At 34.1% G+C, this 24,367-nt stretch overlaps 1 protein-coding gene across 1 annotated transcript in view; it reads left to right on the top strand.

Moving 5' to 3' along the window:
* The first annotated feature begins 532 nt into the window (after window positions 1-532).
* Window positions 533-24,367, top strand: part of LOC148946992 (very long chain fatty acid elongase 7-like) — a 30,113-nt gene continuing 6,278 nt past the window's right edge. Inside the window, exons 1-2 of the mRNA XM_089096480.1 lie at window positions 533-629; window positions 9,044-9,231. Of these exons, the coding sequence (XP_088952606.1) occupies window positions 596-629; window positions 9,044-9,231 (222 nt within the window). The 5' untranslated portion in view covers window positions 533-595. The remainder of the gene's footprint in view (window positions 630-9,043; window positions 9,232-24,367) is intronic.

The raw sequence follows: 24,367 nt of genomic DNA, 5'->3' as shown, positions 1-24,367 counted from the left end.
CGGGGGGGGGGGGGTATTTTCCGTGGGTTTAAACGCCGGCCACCGTTATCGTCATCCCCGGAAGCATGTTCATGGGATCTTTCGACTATTTTGGAAAATTTAATATTCAGAAATTTTGATCTTTAATGCCAAAGGAGGGGCCAGTGGGGACAAGAAAAGTCACAGAAGGGAGGCTCATCATCTTTTACCCTTAAAGTACTAGAACATTCCAGGCTGGAAGAAACTGTTTGGACTTAATGAATAACTGGGAACATATTTCCTACATATTTGAAGGCAAATAAGCCGAATGACCAAAAGAAATCAAATTAGGATGTCGCACAAGCAGAAAAAATGCGCACTAGCTACTTTTAGTTTTGTTTTTATTTTGAAGATAAAAAGTATTTACTAGGTTTCTCATGCCAATGCGCGTGTCGCGGCGAAAGCCGCGACACGCGCACTTTTTTGGTAACATCTTGTAAAACGGAAGCCAATCTAGTAAATTTTTCCCCCCAAAAGTAGTAAATTCCAATTGCTCCGAGTGGCAGCACTATCTGCAATGCTTCTTTAAGAAGAAATGAAGTAACACCGCGGAATTTTCAAATTCAGACCGGGCAGCATGGATTTTATTAAGAATATTATTGAATCTGGAGGTAATTATGTTGAATTGCTAATATTTCTTCGTTTATTTTTAAAGGCAAATTCGATATAACGTGAAAATCTAGACGATGGTGTTTGACAAATATTTAGTGGTTGGCATCTTCTGAAGGAAGTAGCCTGTGCTAAGCAATTACTAGTTCTGGTTAGTATATAACCTATAAGATTTCATTGTAAAATTCTAGTTTAGCTAATTTTTTCTATCTTGGAAAGGGGTTAGGTTAGGAAAATGAAACTCTGAGGGATGGGTCTACAGGCTAAAGGATAATTATTTTGTTGTTCATAGCCTATTATTGACTTACAAATAATTGATAATTGGGTAAAATTCTACTTTAGCTACTTTTGACTATCTTGGAAAGAGGTTAGGTTAAGAAAATGAAACTTTCATGGATGGTTCTACAGACTAAAGTATGTCCTGGGAAGATATTTTGAAGTACCCACCTCTACTCCTTCTCCCTCTAGTGGATCCTGATCTTTGATGACCTCTAAAAATATATGAGTTATATAAGTGAACCCTTGAAAAATAGATGTTCTGCTTAAATAAAGTACAACAAAATGGTTTCCAGCTTAAAAACATTGCTGAATTTCAATTTATAAGGTTTTAAAGATATGCAAATACATTTCCTAAATTTTGGAAATAAACTATTTAGCCTATGTGTCTTAAAATTCTGCTCAAATAACTGAAATTGCATTTACAGAACAAAACCTAGAGGAAAAGAAACTGATAACTGAAAATTAGGGTAAATTACTGTTTTATCAAAATTTTAATAGCTATAGACCAGTCATCTTGGCAAATTTCATGATCCTTTAGAGGTAGGAAGAGTGGAATGAGGTTCCTCCAAACAACTTCACTGGTCAAACTTTAATTTAAATACCCACCCCTGGAAATCTTAGTTTCATAACCTGCCCCCTTTCCAAGATAGCCAAAATTAGTTCAAGTAGAATTTTACCATTTCTGCAAAAAATTTGGCATAAATCAGGTAGCAATGCATTAAATTTACAAAGATAACCCCCCCCCCAATAAAATGAGTTTCGGGACACCCTGTATAGAGGTGCAGGTAAAATTCATTTGTGACAAAAATGATTATTATATTTGGAAAGAGCATAAAAAAGGTGGTAAATTTTTTGCAAATCATTGACTTACAAATAAAGTAAACATACCACTCAATGCCTTTTTTCTATGCTCTTTTCAAATATAGTTTTTGTCTAAAATGAATTTTACCCCCACCCCTATATATACCAATTCAGGGTATATATTTGCACATTAGGGGGGGAGTGACAAATTTTATTTCTGATGTAAATGGGAGGTAAATTTAAACTTTACCCCCCACCCATAATGTGCAAATATATACCCTGAATTGGTATATAGGGTTGGGGGTAAAATTCATTTCTGAGAATAATGATTATTATATTCATATTTGGAAAGAGCATAAAAAAGGCATCAAGTAGTATGTTTACTTTATTTGTAAGTCAATAATATGATTTGTGAAAAATTTATCAAAAAGGCATCAAGTGGTATGTTTACTTTATTTGCAAGTCAATAATATGAACTGCAAAATATTTACCAAAGTATGTCCCAGGAAGGTATTTTGAAGTACCTACCTCCACTCTTTCTCCCTCTAGAGGGGCCTGACCTTTGATGACCTTTAAAAATCTGTGTTATAAAAGTCAAACCTTGCAAAATAGATCTTCTGGTTAAATGAAACACAACAATTTTTTTTTTCAGTTTTACAACTTTGCTCAAACCCAATTTATAAGGTTTTAAAGATATGCAAATAGCCTACATTTCCTGAATTTTGACAAAAAACATTGATATGGCTTAAAATTCTACCCAAATAACAGGAATTGCATTTTCAGAACTAAAGCCAGAGAAAAAGGAACTGATAACTGAAAATTACAGTAAAATGTTGTTAAGGTAAACTTGCAGGACCCTCTAGAGAGAGAAGGAGTGGAGGCAGTAGCAGATCCAGGGGGCATGCCCCCCTAACATAGTCTAAAGTAGTGTAATTTGCTTAATGAATGCAAATTTGCTCCTAATGTAAATTTATTAGATCAACCTATTTTGCCCCTCCCCTAAAAAAAAATCCTGGATCTGCCCCTGAGTGGAGGTAGGTACTTCAAAATGCCTTCCCATGACATACTTTGGTATGTAAATTTATAATGGTCCTAGTTAACATATTATACAAGGGGAGAACCTTTATCCTCAGTTCTTTCCTCTTTTTCCCTTCTTTTTCTAACTTAAAAAAAAAAAAATATGAAAAAACCATGCTTCTGACAAAACATTTTCTATGTTTTGAAATATGTACCTACAAATTTTTTTTTATAGATGGTGTTCTTCTTTGCCATTCTTAAATAGGTTTAGCAGTTATAAGAAATTCATGAATTTTGTAGAACCTATATATTAACAGAGTATAAACCCCTACCCCCTAATTTGCAAATTTATACCCAAAATTATATTCTGAATATAAATATAACCATCATTTGCATCACAAATGAATTTTACCCCACCCCCATGATGTGCAAGTATGTACCCTGATTTGGATTTATTTATGGGCTGAAGTAAAGTTTGTTCGGTTGCATTTAGATTCAGAGTACAATTTAGGGTAGTTGTTTGTATATTAGACGTGTTGTGGCATGTACTCCTCGAATGTATAGGTTCTTAGAAATTCATAAATTTCATAGAAGCGTATTAAAACAAAACTAAGAATGACCAGGATGAATGCCATCTATAAAAAAAAATTATTGCACAAATTTCAAAACATAAAAAAAGTTTTGTCAGAAGCATGGCTTTTTCATAATTTTTTTTTAAGCTGGAAAAAGAGGAAAGAAGTCAGGATAAAGGCTCTCCCCTTGGATAGTATGTTAACTAGGATCATTATACATATCATAAAGTAAGAATTGTTTTCTTAAGATGTCTCCTTATGACCAGTACTGGTTCCAAATTTAAACCTATACTTTGACTTGTAGACACCCATCCCTGAAAGTTTCATTTTCCTAACCTCATCCCTTTCTTAGATAGCCAAAAGTAGCTAAAGTAGAATTTTTACCATAAAATCTTGCAAAACAGATCTTCTGCTTAAACAAAATACAGGAAAACTGTTTTCAGCATCACCTTTTTGTTCAATCCCAATTTATGAAGTTTCAAAGATCTGCAAATATATTTCCTAGATTTAGAAAAAATCCATTGATATGGCTTAAAATTCTACTTAAAAAACATGAATTGCATTTTCACAACTAGAACAAGAGAAAACGAAACTGATAACTGAAAATTTAGGTAAAATATTGTTTTGTCAGACTTCAATAGTTATAGACATGTCAAGTAGGAAAATTTCTAAGACTGAGAAGTCAGAAGAGGGTTAACATGGAAGATTGGCAATACCATCCCAGAGTAGGCTATGTTTCAGGCCCTGGATTCATTACTGAAAGTTTTATTTTCCTAACCTAACTGCTTTCCAAGATAACAAAAAGTAGCTAAACTAGAATTTCACTGATTCCATAACTGACATAGAGGCTAGTTGAACATATCCATTGATTCTTTTTCAAATGTTCTTTGAAAATTTACTAGGCATAATTTCAATATATAGCCTAGGCTACTAATTAGCCTATTTCACTTGTAAATGCACTCCTGCCCATGTATGGTCCCATAAATAACCCTAACAAAGTATTTCCTCATTACATTAATGCAGTCATACATTCTAGCTCCTATACTATGTCAGTTATCTTCTCACTTGGTAATTTGTCTCTGTGTATGATTTAGCCTAATGAATAGGTTAAATTAACTTACCAAAATATTATTTGAAATTATTTCAGAAAGTGTAAGTTAGAAGCATGATAATCTGATTAGTCACTATCATCACTGACTGGCATATGCTGGATTTGTCCATTTTGCTAGCAAGTGTGATTTAGGGTAAGGTAGTATAAAAATGATGGGTGTTATAAAGTAAGAACTTCATTGTTTTAGTGTTTATATCTTCCTTGGGCTCTATATGGAACCATTAAGCAGGAGGGGGCATTTACAAGTGAATTGATTATTATATTTGGAAAATGCCAAAAAAAAAGGTTCAAGTATATGTCAATCTTATGCCTATGTCAGTTATTGAGGTAAAGGTGAAAAATAGCAGCTCTCCAGAAAGAGACATGCTTGAACTAAAATATAGACATTTTTTAGATTGTTGATTTTTTTGCTCATTTTTATGGTTTTGTTTGCATTCTTGACAACTCATCCCCAGAACCTCTTCCTAATGGTCTCATTTACCCCTATTTTATATAGAAAGCTAACAAAAAAACAAAACAACAACAATTAAATTGTGACTTTAGCGTAGGCTATGTAGCATATTTACATTAATCAGATTATTATGTTTCCTTCTATTATTATTCATATTTTTATTCCTTTAACATGCCCTAGTTTTTTTTTTTAATCCAATATTCAGCAAAATCACCTAAGCTAAACTGTATATATTCAAGTCCACACAGAGTACCTGGTTTTACAACAGATCAATCAATAAAAACATACGTTATTTAGGCTGCACATGTGTCCATCAGAAGAAGGGGGGGGAGGGTAAATTGTCAGTTGTTTGGGTTGTCACCCTTAAAGATGTAATTTCCAAACCTTTCAACTACTCTTAACAAAATGGCTATCTCAAAATTTTGATTGGATGTGTTTAGGGAAACGGTGATTAGGGGAGGGGGGTTAGTTGTCCTCCAATCACTTTTGATAATCAAAAAGGTTCTAGCTTTTTTAATTTCCAATCAAATGAGCCCTTTTTGAAGTTTCTACAAAAAAGAATGGCCATCTCAAAATTTCTATTGGGTGAATTTTGGGAAGATATGACATGTGGGGGGGGGTAGCTGCCCTCCAATCTCTTTGAATCTTAAAAAGCACACTAAAACTTTTGATTACCAATCTAATAACCCCACTGCTAAGCTTATACAATCACCCTTTCTATAAAAACCTTACATGCCCCTAGGGCATAACTTACAACCCATATCCTGAAGGCTTTGGGGGGGGGGGGGTTGTCATCCTCAAAGACATAATTTCCATACCTTTTAACTGTGCTGAATAAAATGGCTATCTCAAAATTTTGATTGGATGTGTTTGGGGAAATGATGAGCATGGGAGGGGGTTTAGTTGCCCTCCATTACTTTCAACTATTGAAAGGGCACTAGCCCTTTCAATTTTCAATCAAACTAGTCCTTTTTGAAGTTTCTATAACATTTCCATCAATATGTAGTGCTCTGGTCTAAGAAAAAAGACAAATAAATAATACATTGTGCCCACATGACTCTTTACTTAGGCAGCACTATTGTGCTGCCTATGATAACAGCAGAGACAAGAAATGTCGCCTGAAATCAAGAGGGATTAAATATCAATTTCACATTTTTGATATGTTTTTCCCCCTCCCCCAGAGAAAATAACCCTCTAAACAAAAGTCTTGAATCTAGCCCTGGGGATTATACCTCAATTTCTATCTCCTCCCTCCTCTTGTCTCTTTATTAGAACTAATTCTTTATTTATCAGAAGGCTCAATGAGAGTTGGGATGTTTTGGTATTAAAATGTACCTTTGAGGCATCTTTGTCCCTCCCAAACTCTCCAAAATATTTTTAGGGTCTAGACAAATTTCAATGTCTTATGTAAATTCCCTGTTGTTTTGCAATTCCAAACATTTGCATATAATGGCATTAAGCCTCTATAATGGGGTTCTGTGATTGTTTTGTAGTTAGGGAGGGAGGGATATGCCTCAAAGAGTGTATTTTAATACCAAAACATTGCAACTCTCAATGAGCCTTCAGATGAACATATATGAAGTTCTAAGGGAGAGACAAGGAGAGGGTAGAGGTAGAAATAAATATAAAATCTACATGGCTGTATCCAGGACTTTTGGTGTGGGGGGACAAAAGCCTTCAAAAAATTGTGAAATTATTATTTGATCTGTCTTGATTTCTTGGAATATTTCTGGTCTACATTGTTATTATAAGATTAAAGAGTAACATTAAACCCGAAAATGAGCAGAATTTGTTCCACACATGAGGGGGACTGCCATTTCCTCTAGTTCTTTTTTTTATAAGTCAAAAGTGACTGGAAACCAACCAGCCATAGGATAGATGGTGTTGGGTATTTTTCTTGGGGGGGGGGGGGTAATTTCCAACAGTGACAGGGCAGAGACATAAAACATAAACAGGCATAAAAAGAAGGAGAAATAAATTTGGCTTTTAGTAGTCTGCTATGTCCAATTTTATTTGTTTTTGTGACTAGAAAACATAGCTTTTTTATGAATCATCTTGACAGGATTTTTTATATAATGACATTAAGAAACAAACAATTCCAACAATGTTGAACATTTAAAGATTCTAACTTGTGTTTTACTCAATGGTATTGCCTCATATTTGTAGAATACTGAAAACTGATCACAGTGGTTCAGTTGCACAAGGTTTCAGTTGTATGGGAGCTCAGTTAAATGGGATTTAGTTGCATTGGGGTTCAGTTGCACAGGGGGTTCAGTTTCTTAGTGTTTAGTTACACACACACACCTAAAAATTTGCATAGAAGATATCTGCACCTGCTTTAACTTTGCAAAAAAATCATTGATTTTGTTCTGAGTCTACTTTTCATTGACTCCTGGGTTTGAAAATATAATTTCAATGATATTAGTTGGATTTTAACCCAACTAGGTATTATTAATTTCATGTTTTTAATTTTAAGATCTGTTTTTAAAATTTTTTGAAACTTTGTAAATTAATATTTTGCAAAGTTATGAGGATCGACATGCTTTTTTCAGGCCTCATTTATAAAGTCAATTTGTGTCTGAAAGTTTCGCTTTAATACCACAAAGGTCAGTATACTAGATGAAGAGGGTAGAGTTAGATTCTTCAAGAGATCTTACCAGGACAAATTTAGGCCCTGAACTGACTCTTTAATGTTTCACTCACCTATCTCAACCCTTTTCTAAGATAGTGAAAATGCTTATTTAAAATATTTTCTTTTTTTAGGCCCTAGATTCATTCCCAAAAGCTTCATTTCCATAACTTAACTACTTTTCAAGATGGCAAGAATCCCTCATCTAAGACTGTAACAATCTAAAAGATGGCAAAGTTGTTTGCAAAGCTTACCTTTTCATGTTTCTTTCAATGTTCTTTCCAGATATACTAATTGCTTGCTCATAAATATATTCCTGCCCTTCCCCTAATGGGGCTATATATAGCCTTAGTCTGCAGAAAAAAAATTTGCTGATTTTGAGTGTGCATGACTTTTTTGCAGATATATTTCTCTACTAGTTGGTTTATAATACAAAATAAAGAAAAAAAATTAAACAAAAATGCTAAACTTGAACTATATAACTTGCTAAATACTCTAGGGCTACATTTTATAACCTTAGAAGGAGCAGGGGCTGAGATGTTTTTGTAATGATAGCAATTAGTATATTCTGAAAGAGTATTGAAATGCAAATTGAATTGTATGTTCATTTTTTAGCTAGCAAATTAACATTAAAGAACCCTAAATTTATTCATCATTAATTGTAAATATGTATGTATATTTTTTCTTGGAAGCAGCAATATAATTTTATCTGAAATTTGGCATATTACCATTTTCTGGTGTGTCATAGGTCATTATTTTGAGAACATTTGTTTCCCCATTAATATATTCTCATAAATTGTCTCCTGAGAAATTAGAAACCCCCTGAAGACAAAGTCCTGAGCATATCTCCTTGCAATTCAATGTTCAGTCTTAGGTATTTTCCAAGACAGCAAACCTTTGATTTAGAATTTTACCAAAAGATTGTCTGGAAGATAATTGTTTCTTTCATCTGTGGTATTGTACCTTGCATATAGTAACCCTGTATCTAGTAAAGAAAGTATTGTCTGAGAAGCAATTATTTACACTGTTGGTCTGAAGGGTATTTGCCACTGCTTTCTTAAAAATATAATCAAAATCATACACCAAGCTAAAGAAAAGGAATAAGAATACAGCCCCCATGAATAGGGCTGACAACACCCATGTCTTCCCAAGACCAGAAATAAATTTGCACATTACTGAAAAAAAATACATTTTCTATTAAACCTTTAAGGAATAAATATCAATACATGTATATTAAACTGACAATTCATGGTCTTTTTTTCAGAAAAGTGCAAATTATGTTCTTGTCTTGAGAAGGCATTGGGGTTTTCAGCCATACTCATGTTAATTTTTGCTTGTTTTAAGTTTGACTTGGTTGTTTTTTGTAATTTCTGTTTGTTTTGGTTTTGTTTATTTATTGATGGGATTTGTGGTAGTTTTACTCTTGGAAGGTTATTTGACTTTATTTCTGCTCATTTTTGGCTTAGTGGATCTCTTTACTTTTCTTTGAAAAACTTGTTTTGTGGAAAAAGTTTTTTAAATTAATTTTCTAGAAAAACGTCTTCATTTTGTTCTAGATTCTCGTGTTGCAGAATGGTTTCTAGTCAAGTCGCCAATCCCTGTTATCTGTGTTATGATGCTCTACATAATTTTTGTAATTGTTGCCCCCAGAGTAATGGAGAATAGAAAGCCCTTTGATCTCAAATTTGTGCTTATGATCTATAATGCATTCCAGATATACCTATCTGCTTGGATGGCATATGAGGTAAGATAATATTTTCATTCTTTCTTTCTTCTTTTCCTGGTGTGACTTTGGAAAACTGTATACTATAGTTACTTCATTTTAGATAGTACATCTTTACCTTAAATACCTAGAGATGCAATATTATTTATAAGATTTTCTAAAAACTTATGTCTCATGATAAAATTTAGCACTAAAGTTCACAAAAAAGTAGGTTTTCTAACACAAATTATATGAGATCCAGAAATCTTGTTGAGTGTCCCAAGTATCAGGGTTGCAGTGGTAGCTGTAACCTAGTAAAGAGCAAACAACAGCCCATAGTAACCAAAAGTTGAAAAATGCATTTAAAAACAAATGCCATCTGACACTGATTCAGGAATGGTAACTATTATTTTCGTTTGTCTTAAAAGTAAAAGCTTAATGCAAAAAGAAATTTATGGTGATTTTGAAAAAAGCCTGAAATCCCATGAAAATGGTGTCAGATTAAAATGAAAATTGTTCCATTGGAATCAGCGTAGTCGAGAACCTCATACAGGGAAATTACAATCCCCAACCTTGAACAACAAGGAAAATGACTTTTTTGCATGGGTAGCACTGATCTGTCTCCTGATTTTTTTCCAGGGCTAGCAGTTTACCAGGACATCATAGAGATTCTTAATGGCTCATTCAAATGATATTTCTCTGATCTATGTGCTTTATATAAATTCCACTATCTGCAAGTGCCATATGGCACAAAATAGCACTTTCTGTGTCATTTCTCAAGGGGTGGGGCTAGCAGGCTACCAAAACATTTTAGACAGATGTTTAGTAGCTCATATAAAAGCTATTTCTCGTATCTACGTTTTCTCTATAAATTCCACCACCTGCAAGTGCCAAATAGCAATATTGGTGCCATGTCTCAAGTGGAAAAGCTGGGGCTAGTGGGCTGCCTGAACTTCGTAGAGAGATCTTTAATGGCTCATTTGGAAGCTATTGCTAATATCTACATGCTTTTTATCATTTCTACCATACGTAAGTACTATATAGCACTAAAAGGGCACTTTTGGTGCCACTTCTTAAGTGGAAAAGCTTGGAAGCATAAAATGGTACCATTGTAATAATTATAGCCAAAATCCTTGACTGGAGATTCACAAGAACCCCTCCTGTATACTCCCCCTCCCAGCCTTCTTAGTAAGTCTTATCAGTCTGTTGGGAGAATTCACTATGAACTGTTTAACACGGTCAGCCAACGTTGAGGCCTGCAAAATGATTTTTAAAATATTGCATGTTCTTAAGAGGAAGAAATTCATAGAATAACAAATAATTGAATCTCGAAATTCCAAATGACTATTCCTTGAAGTACCCCCTCCCCTCCTCGTGTTCGCAAAAGTTCAGCTTCACCAAATATAGTTTAATGCTCTCACTCCTTATTATAGAAAATTATATTAACTCAATGTTTTATAATAGCCAATTACAAATGTATTTGCTGAATAAGGTCCAATAAATATGCTTTTGGTGATGAGATAACTCTCCATAGTCTTTGGGAAAAGGGCTGTAAGTTACACAACTATCGTCCTACAAGAACAAATAGATTGAATTTGATCTTTAGCCGGCATAGTTCAGTTACTAGTGCGTTAGACTACGAATCAGAATGGCAAGGGTTCAGTTCCTTATTCAGGCATTTTTTTTCAATCATGGTTTTGTGCCTTATATATGAATATTTTTCCGCTAATTCACTATTTTTGTTAGTATCTTGTGAATTCTGAAATGTTCCATACACTATTTTTGGAACAAATCACGCCCGGGTCTCAACCCCTTGCCACTTAGGCGTTGGAGAAGTGTAGGCATATGGTTCTGGAACCACTCAAAGTTTTATGTTCAAAGAAGGATTACTTATTGTTATACTTATTTATTCATATTATTTCCATTTTTTACTATTTAATAGACAGAATAAAACTATTTGTCATATATATAGAGAAATCATAGCACTAAGAACCTATTTGTATTTTTTTTTTTTTTCTGTGATATTTTTCTAGTTATTAGGTTACTTTCCAACTTATTCTTGTTTATTGCTACTCAATACCTGCATGTTTATTGCTTTTGGTGTCCATCAAGGGGGGGGGGAGGGGAGATGTTTAGTGAAATAAGTTAGTCATACGAACATTTTGCTTAGGTTTTTAAAATCTTGAAAATCTCCTTTAGAATAAAAGTTACTCTTTCCTAACTGTCGAGGTTGTCCACCTTCAAAAAACGTGTACACCATTTTGTTTAGCATAAATTAATAACTCTTTCCTAACTGTCGAGGTTGCCCACCTTCAAAAAACGTGTACATCATGTTGTGTGGCATAAATTTCTTGGTATTATTTGAAAAACGATAAGAAATTAATTTTTTTTTCAACTGAAAGTAAGGAGCGACATTAAAACTTAAAACGAACAAAAAATATTCCGCAAATGAGGGGGCTGGCCCCTCCCTCCTGAAAAAATTCAAAGATCATTGCAGTGTTGCCTCTGCATTGAATTTAAATTAAAAACGGGCAAAGATTAACTTAAAAAACAAAGTTATTTGAGAGAAGTAAAGAGCAAAGTTGAAACATAAAATTAACAAAAATTACTGCTTCACGGTCTATCTAACAAATATCAATAAAACTGATATTTGATCAATAATAAATGATAAAATTGATATTTGTGTCAATGATAAATTTGATATTTGTTAGATAGACCGTGAAGCAATAATTTTTGTTCGTTTTAAGTTTCAACTTCGCTCTTTACTTCTTTCAAAGAACTTTGTTTTTTTAAGTCAATCTTAGCCCGTTTTTAATTTAAATTTAATGCAGAAGCGACACTGCAATCGTCTTTGTATTTATTCAGTGGCGGGGACAGCCCCCTCATATACGAAATAATTTTCGTTCGTTTTAAGCTTTAATGTCGCTCCTTACTTTCAGTTAAAATAAAATATATATATTTAATTTCTGAACGTTTTTCAAATAAGGCCGAGAAATTTATGCCACACAAAATGGTGTACACGTTTTTGGAAGGTGGGCAACCTCGACAGTTAGGAAAGAGTTATTAATTTATGCTAAACAAAATGGTGTACACGTTTTTTGAAGGTGGACAACCTCGACAGTTAGGAAAGAGTAACTATTTTTCTAAAGGATATTTTTAAGGTTTTCAAAACCTAAGCTTTTGTTCTTGGTTTCTTTTCTTTTCAGTAAGGCGCTAGTTTTTTATAATCCTACAAACATAGGGAAGTGTGATTATTTTTTTATTTGTACTAGTTTTATTGATATTTGTTAGATAGACCGTGAAGCAATAATTTTTATTAATTTTAAGTTTCAACTTCGCTCTTTACTTCCCTCAAAAACATAGTTTTTTTTTTAAATTAATATATGCAAGGTGCCCTATTTTAATGGGTTAGCTGTTGCATGGTGATATGTATAATGTTGATCAGTATTTCTCCTCACTCTTTCTGAGAATAAGTTGAATCCTCCAAACAGTTGGGTGTTTTATGTTCAATACACAAAACACGTCCATTTGTAGCAAATCTTCTTTTAAATTCAGATGCAACTCAAATTTAAAGGTCGTACTTCAGTAAAGAGACAACATCTCAAACTTGAAAATCAATTCCTGATGAAAATTATAATATCCAAATGTTTCTTGAGGAATACTCCTTCAGGATAAATTTTCACCTTTATGGAGCTAACATAGAGAAGAAATTTGTACTTGAGCCAGGTGTATAGGGCCCTTGCCCTCTCCTTCCATTGGAGTTTTGATATATTAGCAAATTTTCCTATCAACGGTTTTATTCTTTGTGTAATAGCCTTTTCAAGGTTTCCCCTGATCAAGGCTGTTCAAGCCCCTATGCTTTCTAAAAGCCAGAATATAATTTGTACTTTACTGAAAAAAATTTAAATGAATTTACTGTAAAAAACGTGCATTGTGAGGTTAATATAGGGTACATATGCTGATATTTATTCCTTAAAATCTTGATTAATTTTTTATTTTTTAAACAAAAAAAAATGAAATATTTGAAAGAATTTTTTTGAATAGAATTATGCGTGTGTGTGTGAAGGGGGGGATAGCTGCCCTCCGATGACTTTGATTCTGAAAAAAAGCACTAGAGCGTCTTATTACCACTCCAGTAAGCCCCCTCCGAAGTTTCTATGACAATGCTTTGTATAAAAACCTTATATGCCTCCAGGGCATAACCTACAACCCTTGGCCTGAGGGCTGGGGGGACCCCTATGCTTTCTAAAATCCAGAATATGATCTGTACTTTATTGAAAAGAAATGTGTAGTGTCAGTATAATATATATATATATATATATATATATATATATATATATATATATATATATATATATGCTGATATTTATTCCTTAAAATCTTAATTAATGATTTCTTAAAGTTATAAAAATGAAAACATTTAAAACAATTTTTTCAGTAAGTACAAATTATATTCTGGCTTTTAGCCAGATTATATTTATTATGTCTTTTCCCTTATCCTGAGGGCTATGGGGGTAGGGGTGTCATTGTCAAAGACGTAATTTCCAGACCTTTCAACTACGTTGAACAAAATGGCCATATCAAAATGTTGATCGCATATATTTGGGGAAAAGATGGGATGGGGGGAGGGGGGATCCTCCCTATGATTACTTTCGACTATTAAAAAGGGCAATGACCCTCTCAATTTTAATCGAATGAGCCCTTTTTGAATTTTTTACGACGACGCTTTCTATAATATGCCCCCATGGCATAACTTACAACCTTAGCCCTGAGGGCTGTGGGGGATGTCATGGTCAAAGACATGATTTCCAGACCCTTCAACTACGTTCAACAAAAAGGCTATATCAAAATAATGGTCGGAAGTGTTTGGAAAATGATGGGCGTGAGGGGGGGGGGTGGGAGTGGTATCACTTTTGACAAAATTTTCTAAATTTTTATTGAGTGTGTTCGGGGAAATGGTGGGCTTGAGAAGGGTGTTAGTTGCCCTCCAATCACTCTGACTATTAATTAGGGCACAAACCCTTTCAGTTTCAAATGAGCCCTTTTTGAAGTTTCTACGTTAACACTTAATATATATTAATTATATAAAATACTAATTAATATTTAATTATATAAAAACCTTATATGTCCCCTGGGAATAATTTAAAACCTTTACCCTGAGGGTTGTGGGGGGGGCATTGTCATCCTCAAAGACCTAATTTCCAGACCTCTAAACTACGTTGAACGAAATAGTTATCTAAAAATTTTGATTGGGTGTATTTGGGAAAATGGGGAGCGTGAGAGGGGGGTAGGTGCCCTTCAATCACTATCGACTATTAAAAAGGGCACTAGCTTTTTCAATTTCTGATCGAATGAGGCCTCTTTGAAGTAATAAAGAGGCCTCATTCAGGCCTCTGAATGAGGCCTGAATGACAACGCTTTCAACGCTTTCTTTAAAAACCTTATATGCCCCCAGGGCATAACTTACAACCCTTACCCTGAGGCTGTGGGGGGTTTTCATCCTTATAAGACCTATTTTCCAGAACTTTCAACTACGTTGAAAAAAAAAGCTATCTCAAAATTTTGGAGTGGATGTGTTTGGGGAAGTAGTGGGTGAGAGAGGGGGTTAGTTGCCCTCCAATTACTTTCTACTATTAAAAAGGGCACTAACCCTTTCGATTTCCAATCGAATGAGCCCTTTTTGAAGTTTCCGCGACAACCCTTTCTATAAAAACCTTATATGCCCCCAAAGCATAACTTACAACCCTAGCCCTTAGGGCTGGGGGGGGGGGCTGTCATCCTCAAATACCTCATTTCCAGAACTTTCAACTACGTTGAACAAAATGGTTATATCAAAGTCTTGATAGGATATGTTTGGGGAAATGGTGGGCGTGAGAGGGGTTGTTGCCCTTTCAATTTCCAATCGAATGAACCCTTTTTGAAGTTTCTAAGATAATGCTATCTATAAAAACCTAATATGCTCATAGGGCATAACTTAAAACCCTTGCCCTGGGGGTTGTGGGGGGTTGTCATCCTCAAAGACTTAATTTCATAAACTTTAAACTACGTTGAACAAAATGACTATCTCAAAATTTTGATTGGATGTGTTTGGGGAAATGGTGGGCGTGAGGGGGGGGGGGGTAGTTACCCTCCAATCACTCTTGAATATTAAAAAGGGCACTAGTCCTTTCGATTTCCAATCGAATGGGGCCTTTTTGAAGTTTCTACAATAACGCTTTCTATAAAAACCTTATATGCCCCCAGGGCATAACTTACAACCTTCGCCCTGAGGGCTGTGGGGGGGGGGGTGTAATCCTCAAAGAGATAATTTCCAGAACTTTCAACTACGTTGAAAAAATGGCTATCTTCAAATTTTGATCGTATGTGTTTGGGGAAGTGGTGGGCGTAAGAGGGGGTTAGTTGCCCTCCAATCACTTTCGAATATTAAAAAGGGCACTAGCCGTTTAAATTTTCAAATGAATGAGCTCTTTTTGAAGTTTGCACGACAACACTATCTATAAAAACCTTATATGCCCCCAGGGCATAACTTACAACCCTTGCCTGAGGGGTCTGTGTGGGGGAGGGGTTGTCATACTCAAAGACATAATTTCCAGAACTTTCAACTACGTTGAACAAAATGGTTATCTCAAAATTTTGATTGGATGTGTTTGGGGAAATGATGGGGGGTTAGTTGCCCTCCAATCACTTTCGACTATTAAAAATGGCACTAGCCTTTTAAATTTCCAATCGAGTGAGCCCTATTTGAAGTTTTTACGACATCGGTTTCTATAAAAAAAACTTTATATGCCGCCAGGGTGTAACTTACAACCCTTGCCCTGAGGGCTCTAAGGGGGGCTATCATCCTCAAAGACCTAATTTCCAGAATTTTCAACTACATTGAACAAAATGGCTATCTCAAAATACTGATTGGCTGTGTTTGGGGAAATGGTGGGCGTGAGAGTGGGCTAGTTGCCTTCCAATCACTTTCAACTATTAAAAAGGGCACTAGCCCTTTCAATTTCTAGTCAAATGAGCCCTTGTTGAAGCTTTTACGAAGATACATTCTATGATAACTCGATATACCCCCAGAGTATAGCTCTAAACCCTTATTCATAAGACTCTGAAAGGACTTTCATCTAGAAAAACATAATTTCTAAATGTTTCAGCTACGTTGGTAAAAATAATTATCTCAAAATTTTGATTGGATGTGTTTGGGGAAATGGTGGAAGGAAAGGGTGTTAGTTGCCTTCCAATCACTTCTGGCTATTAAAAAGGGCACAGGCCCTTCCAATTTCCAATCGAATGATCCCTTTTGAAGTTTCTACCACAACTCCTTCGATATGAAGTGCCCATGTCTAAACAAAGAAAGAAACAAACAAATAATACATGGTGCCAATATCGTTCTTGACTTAAGGCAGCGCTATTGCACTGCCTAAGATACATTATGCTGGTATAGTTGGATATAAATAGCATACAATCTATTATTATATGTTCATCATTTTTCATAAAGACTATCAGGTCTGGAACCTAGTAACGAGCAAATAGCAGCTATAATATTTTTTTAAGCTATCGGCTTTACTCTAAGCATCCTCGTTGATTTCTTTTTGTGATGTTCGTTACAGTGTTTGTTCCTGTGTTCGTTCTTTGTTTGTTCCTTTATTTATGCTTTTGTTCCTTCGCTTGTCTTCTCCTTCGTTGTTCGCTCATGTCTTAGTTCATATGCCCTTATCCTCCGGTATTTTTTTTTGTTCTTGTACCCCTGTTTGTTCCTGTTTTTATTGACCTTGTTTCTTCCCGTGATTGCTCCTGTGCTAAATTGACAAAAAACCTATTATCTCAATATTACCTTAGTTTCAATAGGCTTTGACAGTGGTATAATGTCATATCAACTGCTAACTATTTTTTACTGAAAAGTACATTTGATAGTTCAGTTTTATTTTTATTAGTATTCCAAGACAAATATATAACTTCACGATTTCATATATTTGCGTTGTATCTTCGCAAAATCTATGTGTGTTATATCATTTTGTATATTTGTAACACAAATGAAAGACTTTTTCTGTGTTTTCTGACTTTTTCTTTTTTTCTGTGTTATTATGATCAATGGCTGTGCTGCCAAGAAATTCATTTTTTTTTTTGTGTAAAAAATAGCATTTTGTTTTAATTTAATGACTTTCATATATTAAAACAGCTGCTAGTACTTTCAGTTTCCAAGCAAATTAGCCCGTCCAAAGATTTTTACGACCACCTCTTTTATATGATGCGGTCGGATAAAAAAAAATGTGCTCGAACAAATTTAGGAATTATATACCCATGCGTTAACACTGTAATAGACCATGCGTAAAAAAAATGACAAACGCAATACCTAAATGCTTATATTGTGAAAAAACTGGATGATAAAAAAAATTCTGATTGCAAATTTGAATTCAGCATAAAAAGTTACATGAAGAACGATATAAAAGTTCCATGTGCCAAAATTTTCGTCAACAGGTGTTATTTGCCGGAAGGATGGACCTTCCGGGCAGTTTCACTAAGAAACTGCCGAAATGTTTATCTTGAAGGCTGAGACATGCATTTCAGGGAGTGCAAATTCTTCTCTCCCTGGGATGGGAAGGAGGGTCCTGATTGACCCTCCTCCTGTATAATTACACAACTCTGTAGTTAAGATGTTGCAGTTTCATTATTGGGAATCATAGATGTACTAATGTATCAGTTTGGTACCGCAGTCAAAAGCTTGCAACGAGGCCACATTTAGGACGAGAGGGATATGACCCCCCACCCCCTGAGAGTTCGAAAATTACACACTACAGTGGGACGTTGGCTATTCAAAAGCTAATTAAGATCTTATTGCAAGTTGAGCCCATCAAATCGAAATCCGTGGTAATGGGCTAACTAGCGACTGCGTTTTACAATTCGAAAAAAAAACAACAAAAAAACAGAAACAGACAAATTATTACTTGCAGATGAATAGTATCAGCAGGCAAATCTCATGAAAGCCATTGTAGATTACTTTATAGAAGAAGGAGCGTATACTTACTTTCCCGGTGGCCCTACTTGGGTTTCATCGATAGTTACTGCTCTGATTTGGTCCTATTTATTCAACTTTAGCAGTAATGCTACTATCTGTCGTCTAATGATATACTAATATATAAAACAAGTATCTAGTATATAAAAAAATCTAGTAGATAAAACAAGTATATAAAAAAATATAATCAATTTTTAGTGTGTATCTGTTTTTTTTTCTGTAGCAATCATTAGTAAATTGGGAATGTGTTGCATAGATTCCGTTGGTTGTATTTTTATTTGATAGATCAGACAAACTTTCAAAACTGTTGCTTACTATGGGTTGGGGTTTGCTCTTTACTGATCTGTGCTGTTGGTACAGCCATGATAACTTGCTTTTAGGTATTTGCTGCAATGGCTTAAGTCCTCACTCTGTATATTTAACTGTATTTACGGTGGCAAAACCTTATGAAGTATAGGTGCGCAGATTCAACAAATTGTAGAAAGGCGAGGGATTACAAAAAATTAATGCGGATATTTTCAAAATACAGGGGAAGGGGGTAATTTTGTTGTTTTTCAAATTTTTTCAATGAAAATACTAAAAAAATAGATTTTTAAAATTGAGGAGGGCACTTGCCCTCTCCCCAATGGTTTCTCCGATTAAGAGTAGTATCTATAGTGCTGATCCGAACCCTACATTCAACCCTACAAGAATATGTGCTGATCCGAACCCTACATTCAACCCTACAAAAATATGTGATGATTTCACACCTACATTCACACATACATTCCAATGACTATATCGCGGTCACACATCAAGTATAAATGTTTGTTTAATTTGAATTTGACTAAAATTTCTTTGTTTATTTTCACTTCATCGTTTTCAGATACGTTACTTAAGTTTAAAGTTTTGTCACGACCGGTATATGCATTAGAATATACTGACAAATGTTAATTGAATTAACTCGAGAGTAGTTTGTTATTAAAAAAAAATGGATGTTACAATTACAAAAAATTGGAGCTAGATAACATTTGCCAATTTTAAGATGGAGAAAAAAAAGGGTTAAAGTGATTAGCAGTTAAGGTAACCCTGAAGAGCATGTTAATTCATTAGCATTTGCGAATACTTCAATGTCTTCGGTATAATACACAATTGGTGTTTTTAACAGGGGTTCCAGTTTAAATTAGAATCTAATAAAGTCTTGTTAGCTCAGGCAATTTTTTATAAATGGATATTTATATTCCAGTTTCTTATTGTTACCCCAGTTCTTAAAAGCTGGTGTGCTCAACTAAGAGGAAACATGTCAGACCAAAGAGTATTTATATTCTTGTCAAATTTCGTTGCCCTAATTCTTAAAATCGTGTGTTTACAACTAAGGGGGAAACTGGCCCGACCAAAGAGTATTTATATTCTTGTCACTTTTCGTTCCCCCAATTTTTCAAAGCGGGTGTTTACAACTAAGGGGAAACTGGTCCGTTAAAATATTATTTAGATACGTGTCTTTTTTTGGTCCATCAATTTTTTACATTGGTTTTTTAAAAATACCTGGATACTGACCCGACCAAAGAGTATTTATATTATTATAACTTGTAGTTCCCCAAATAATTCAAAGAGGGTTTTTAATCCTAAGTGGGGAAGTGTCCCGACCAGAGTATTTATATTCGTGTCAATTGACGGTCAACAATTTATACACATCTTTTTTTAAAACAGTATGTATAACTGTCCCTACAAATTTTGTTCTATATTATTTCCACTTTTATTGAACAAAATTATTCAAGTCGGGAGCTTAAAACTCATTGGCCCCTGGACCGACCACCTAGGATGTAAAGTATTTTATATGGTCGCTCCCCAACTTGATGATATGGAGTTTTTAAAGCTTAGTGGGAAACTGTCCCGACAAAATAGTATTCAGATTCTTGTCACTTTTCGTTCCCCAAATTCTTAACAGAGGGTGTTTACTACTCAGTGGACACTGGCCGGACCAAAGAGTCTTTATATTCTTGTCACTTTTCATTCCCCAAATTTTTCAAAGCGGGTGTTTACGACTAAGCGAAAACTGGCCCGACCAAAGAGTATTTATATTCTTGTCACTTTTCGTTCCCCCAATTTTTCAAAGCGGGTGTTTACAACTAAGAGGAAACTGGACCGACCAAAGAGTATTTATATTCTTGTCACTTTTCGTTCCCCCAGTTTCTCAAAGTGGGTGTTTACAACTAAGGAGGAAACTGCCCCGACCAAAGAGTATTTATATTTTAGTCGCTTTTTGTTCCCCCAATTTCTAAAAGTGTGTGTTTACAACTAAGGGGGAAACTGGTCCGACCCAAGAGGATTTATATTCTTGTCACTTTTCGTTCCCCCAATTTTTCAAAGTGGGTGTTTACAACTAAGGGGGAAACTGGCCCGACCAAAGAGTATTTATATTCTTGTCACTTTTCGTTCCCCCAATTTTTCAAAGCTGTTGTTTACAACTAAGGGGAAACTGACCCGACCAAAGAACAATTGTCACTTTTCTTCCCCATTTTTCAAAGCGGGTGTTTACAACTAAGGGGAAACTGGCCCGACGAAGTATTTATATTCTTGTCACTTTTCGTTCCCCCAATTTTTCAAGGTGGGTGTTTACAACTAAGAGGAATGGCAGAAGGATGTATTAGCGAAGTTATAGTGGAGGGCCAGTTGCTAGCAAAAAACCCATGTGGATGAGTTGAAATAAATATTTTTTAACAAGAAATGACTGAAAAGTGTTTGACTGGCAGAAGGATGTAATAGCGAAGTTATAGTGGAGGGCGAGTTGCTAGCGAAAAACCCATGTGGATGAGTTGAAATAAATTTTGTTTAACAAGAAATGACTGAAAAGTGTTTGACTGGCAGAAGGATGTATTAGCGAAGTTATAGTGGAGGGCGAGTTGCTAGCGAAAAACCTGTGTGGATGAGTTGAAATAAAAAAAAATTAACAAGAAATGACTGAAAAGTGTTTTGTCAGAGATGGGTTGATTGACAGAAGGATGTATTAGCGTAGTTATAGTGGAGGGCGAGTTGCTAGCGAAAAACCCGCGTGGATGAGTTGAAATAAAAAAAATTATCAAGAAATGGCTTAAAAGTGTTTTTGTTTAGATTAGTTGATTGTCAGAAGGATGTATTAGGGTAGTTATAGTGGAGGGTGAGGTGCTAGAGAAAAAAGTAAGATATTAAGGGTTTTTGATAGTAAACTAGTTTTTTGTAAGGAAATAATGGAAAATACAATTCTTTGGCTCAAACCTGAAACTTAAGTCTAGGTATGGATCGAAAAATAAACTATTTCTGTAGAATCTGAGCTAATAAGGGTTTTTGACCATAAACTCTAGTTTCCTGTAAGAAAATTATGGAAAATACAAGTCTGTAGTTCAAATGTGAAACTTAGATAAATTCTCTGGTTCAAATATGAAACTTAATTCCATTTTCGGATATTAATAATTAATTAGTACTGATTGCTCTAATTCCATATTTTTTTTCATAAAATCAAACTATTTTTTTTTAAACTTCGAATTATTAAACTTTTTTTTTTTTTGTACGTATATTAAAATGAAAAAACAGGCTTACTACTAAAACAATTGGACTCTGTGATTGGTCAGAGACACAAGGTGGCTTTCCCACTGGTATTCTATTTCCGGATATCGTCACTACCTAGTCTATTGTATGTATTAAATCAGTATTGTTTACGCAGTGGAACGATAAACACATAAGTTATATCTTTAAAAAAAGTGGAGATGGAGCATTTTAATAAAGTGTGTTCACATGTCAATGTTATTGTAGCATCGAATTCTGACAAGGAGAAGTATTTAAACTATGAAACAAGTAAAAATGCTAGCACTATTGGAAATGGCATTGTCATGACAGTAAGGAATTTAATTTCTTTTGAGTACCAAAAAAATTCAACTCTTCTTAAGGTGGATATGTAAGAGTGAGATATCCAGAGATGATAGCACTCAAAGAAAATGCCAACATAAAAATAATAGTTGATGAAGAGGGACATCTTCTTGCCAGTGCTTATGGTAACACTCTACCTCTTGTTGCACCCCATTGTCAACTTTCGGGTATTAGCATTCATCGGAAGATCAAAAGAAGACATGCATACTCTTCTACTAATATCATAAACCATATCTTGTCGACGTGCCGAAACTGTTACCTTTGTAAAAATAATGTTGTAATAGACAGTGAAATTGCCGGAAAAATAAAAAGGGAATTGGCAGAAAATATCACTAAGGAATATTAAGATGAATCGATGAAAAACAAAGTGCAAGCAAACGTCACTACCATTAATCAAACAATTAATGAACCAAATAATAGCAAAGATTAAATGCATATTGAACATGTGGATGACCCCCCATTAGAAATGTGTTCACATGCTAGTGTTATTGTAGCATTGAATGCTGACAAGGAGAAGTATTTGAACTATGAAACAAGTACAAGTTGTAGCACTATCGGAAACGTATGCGTGCGTTGTCATGACACTATGGAATTAAATTTCTTTGGAGTACCAAATAAATTCAATTATCCAGATGGTGGATATGCGAAAATATCATTTTCAGAGAACTGAATACTCAAAGAGAATACCAACATAAAAATAATAGTTGATGAAAAGGGATATCTTCATGCTCGTGCTATAGGTAACATGCTACCTATTGATAGAAACTTTCGTCATATTTCAGGTATTAGAATTCAAATGAAAGCAAAGAGGGAAAGAAAGGCCTACTCTGCTACGAATATCGTATAGAGTCTTAGCTTAGAGTTTTAGTTAGAGTTATAGTTTAGTTTAGTTTTAGTTCAGAATTTTTGTTTAGAGGTTTTGTTTAGTTTTAGATAAGAGTTTTAGTTTAGAGTTTTAGCTGCTCTTTTAGTTTTAGATAAGAGTTTTAATGTAGTCTTTCCATTTAGTATTAGCTTACAGTTTTTGTTTAGAGTATAAAGTCTTATCTTAGAGTTTTAGTTAGAGTTTAGAGCTTTAGTTTAGAGTCTTAGCTTAGAGTTTTAGTTCTATTTATAGTTTAGTTTAGTTTTAGTTGAGAATTTAGAGTTTTAGTTTAGAGTCTTAGCTTAGCTTTAGTTTAGAGTTTTAGGGAGAGTTATAGTTTTAGTTTAGTTTTAGTTAAGAGTTTTAGTTTAGATATTGGAGTTTTAGTTTTGAGTCTTAGCTTAGAGTTTTAGTTAGAGTTATAGTTTAGTTTAGTTTTTTATAGTTTAGTTTTAGTTAAGAATTTTAGTTTAGAGGTGTTTTTTAGTTTTGATAAGAGTTTTAGTTTAGAGTTTAGAGTTTAAGTTAGAGTTATTGTTTAGTTTAGTTTTAGTTTAGAGTCAGGTCTAGAGTTTTAATTTAGTGTTAGCTTAGAGTTTTAGTTAGAGTTATAGTTTAGTTTAGTTTTAGTTAAGAGTTTTAGTTTAGATTTATAGTTTAGTTTTATAGTTAAGAGTTTTAGTTTAGAGTTGTAGTTTAGTTTTAGTTAAGAGTTTTACTTTAGAGTTGAAGTTTAGTTTTAGTTTAGAGTTTTAGCTTAAAGTCTTAGCTTAGAGTTTTAGTTAGAGTTATAGTTTAGTTTAATTTTAAACAAGAGGTTTAGTTTAGACTTTAGAGTTTTAGTTAGAGTTATAGTTTAGTTTAATTTCTGTTAAGAGTTATAGTTTTGTTTAGTTGTAGTTCAGATTCTAGAGTTTCAAGTTAGACTCTCAACACTTAGAGTTTTAGTTAGAGTTATATTTTATTTTAGTTTTAGTTAAGTGTTTTTGGACTTGTAGTTTAGTTTTAGCTAAACGTTTTAGTTTAGAGTTTTAGCCTAGAGTCATAGCTTAGAGTTTTTCCTTGCACTTTTAGTTTAGTTTAGTTTTAGTTTAGAGTTTTAGTTAGAGTTATATTTTATTTTAGTTTTAGTTAAGTGTTTTTGGACTTGTAGTTTAGTTTTAGCTAAATGTTTTAGTTTAGAGTTTTAGCCTAGAGTCATAGCTTAGAGTTTTTTCATTGCACTTTTAGTTTAGTTTAGTTTTAGATAAGAGTTTTAGTTTAGAGTTTCAGTTTGGTATCAGCTTACAGTTTTAGCTCGAGTTATATTAGTTAAGTGTTTTATTTTCGAGTTTTATTTTAGAGTCTTAGCTTATAGTTTTAGTTAGAGGTATAGTTTAGTATAGTTCTAGTTAAGAGTTCTAGTTTAGGGTTTTAGCTTAGAGTTC

Source organism: Artemia sp. Qi Xiang Cuo, chromosome 11 (genome assembly GCF_049724085.1).
Source record: "Artemia sp. Qi Xiang Cuo chromosome 11, ASM4972408v1, whole genome shotgun sequence".
Classification (NCBI taxonomy): domain Eukaryota; kingdom Metazoa; phylum Arthropoda; class Branchiopoda; order Anostraca; family Artemiidae; genus Artemia; species Artemia sp. Qi Xiang Cuo.
The sequence above is the reverse complement of the archived record's forward strand: the minus strand, read 5'-3'. Positions and strand labels throughout refer to the sequence as shown.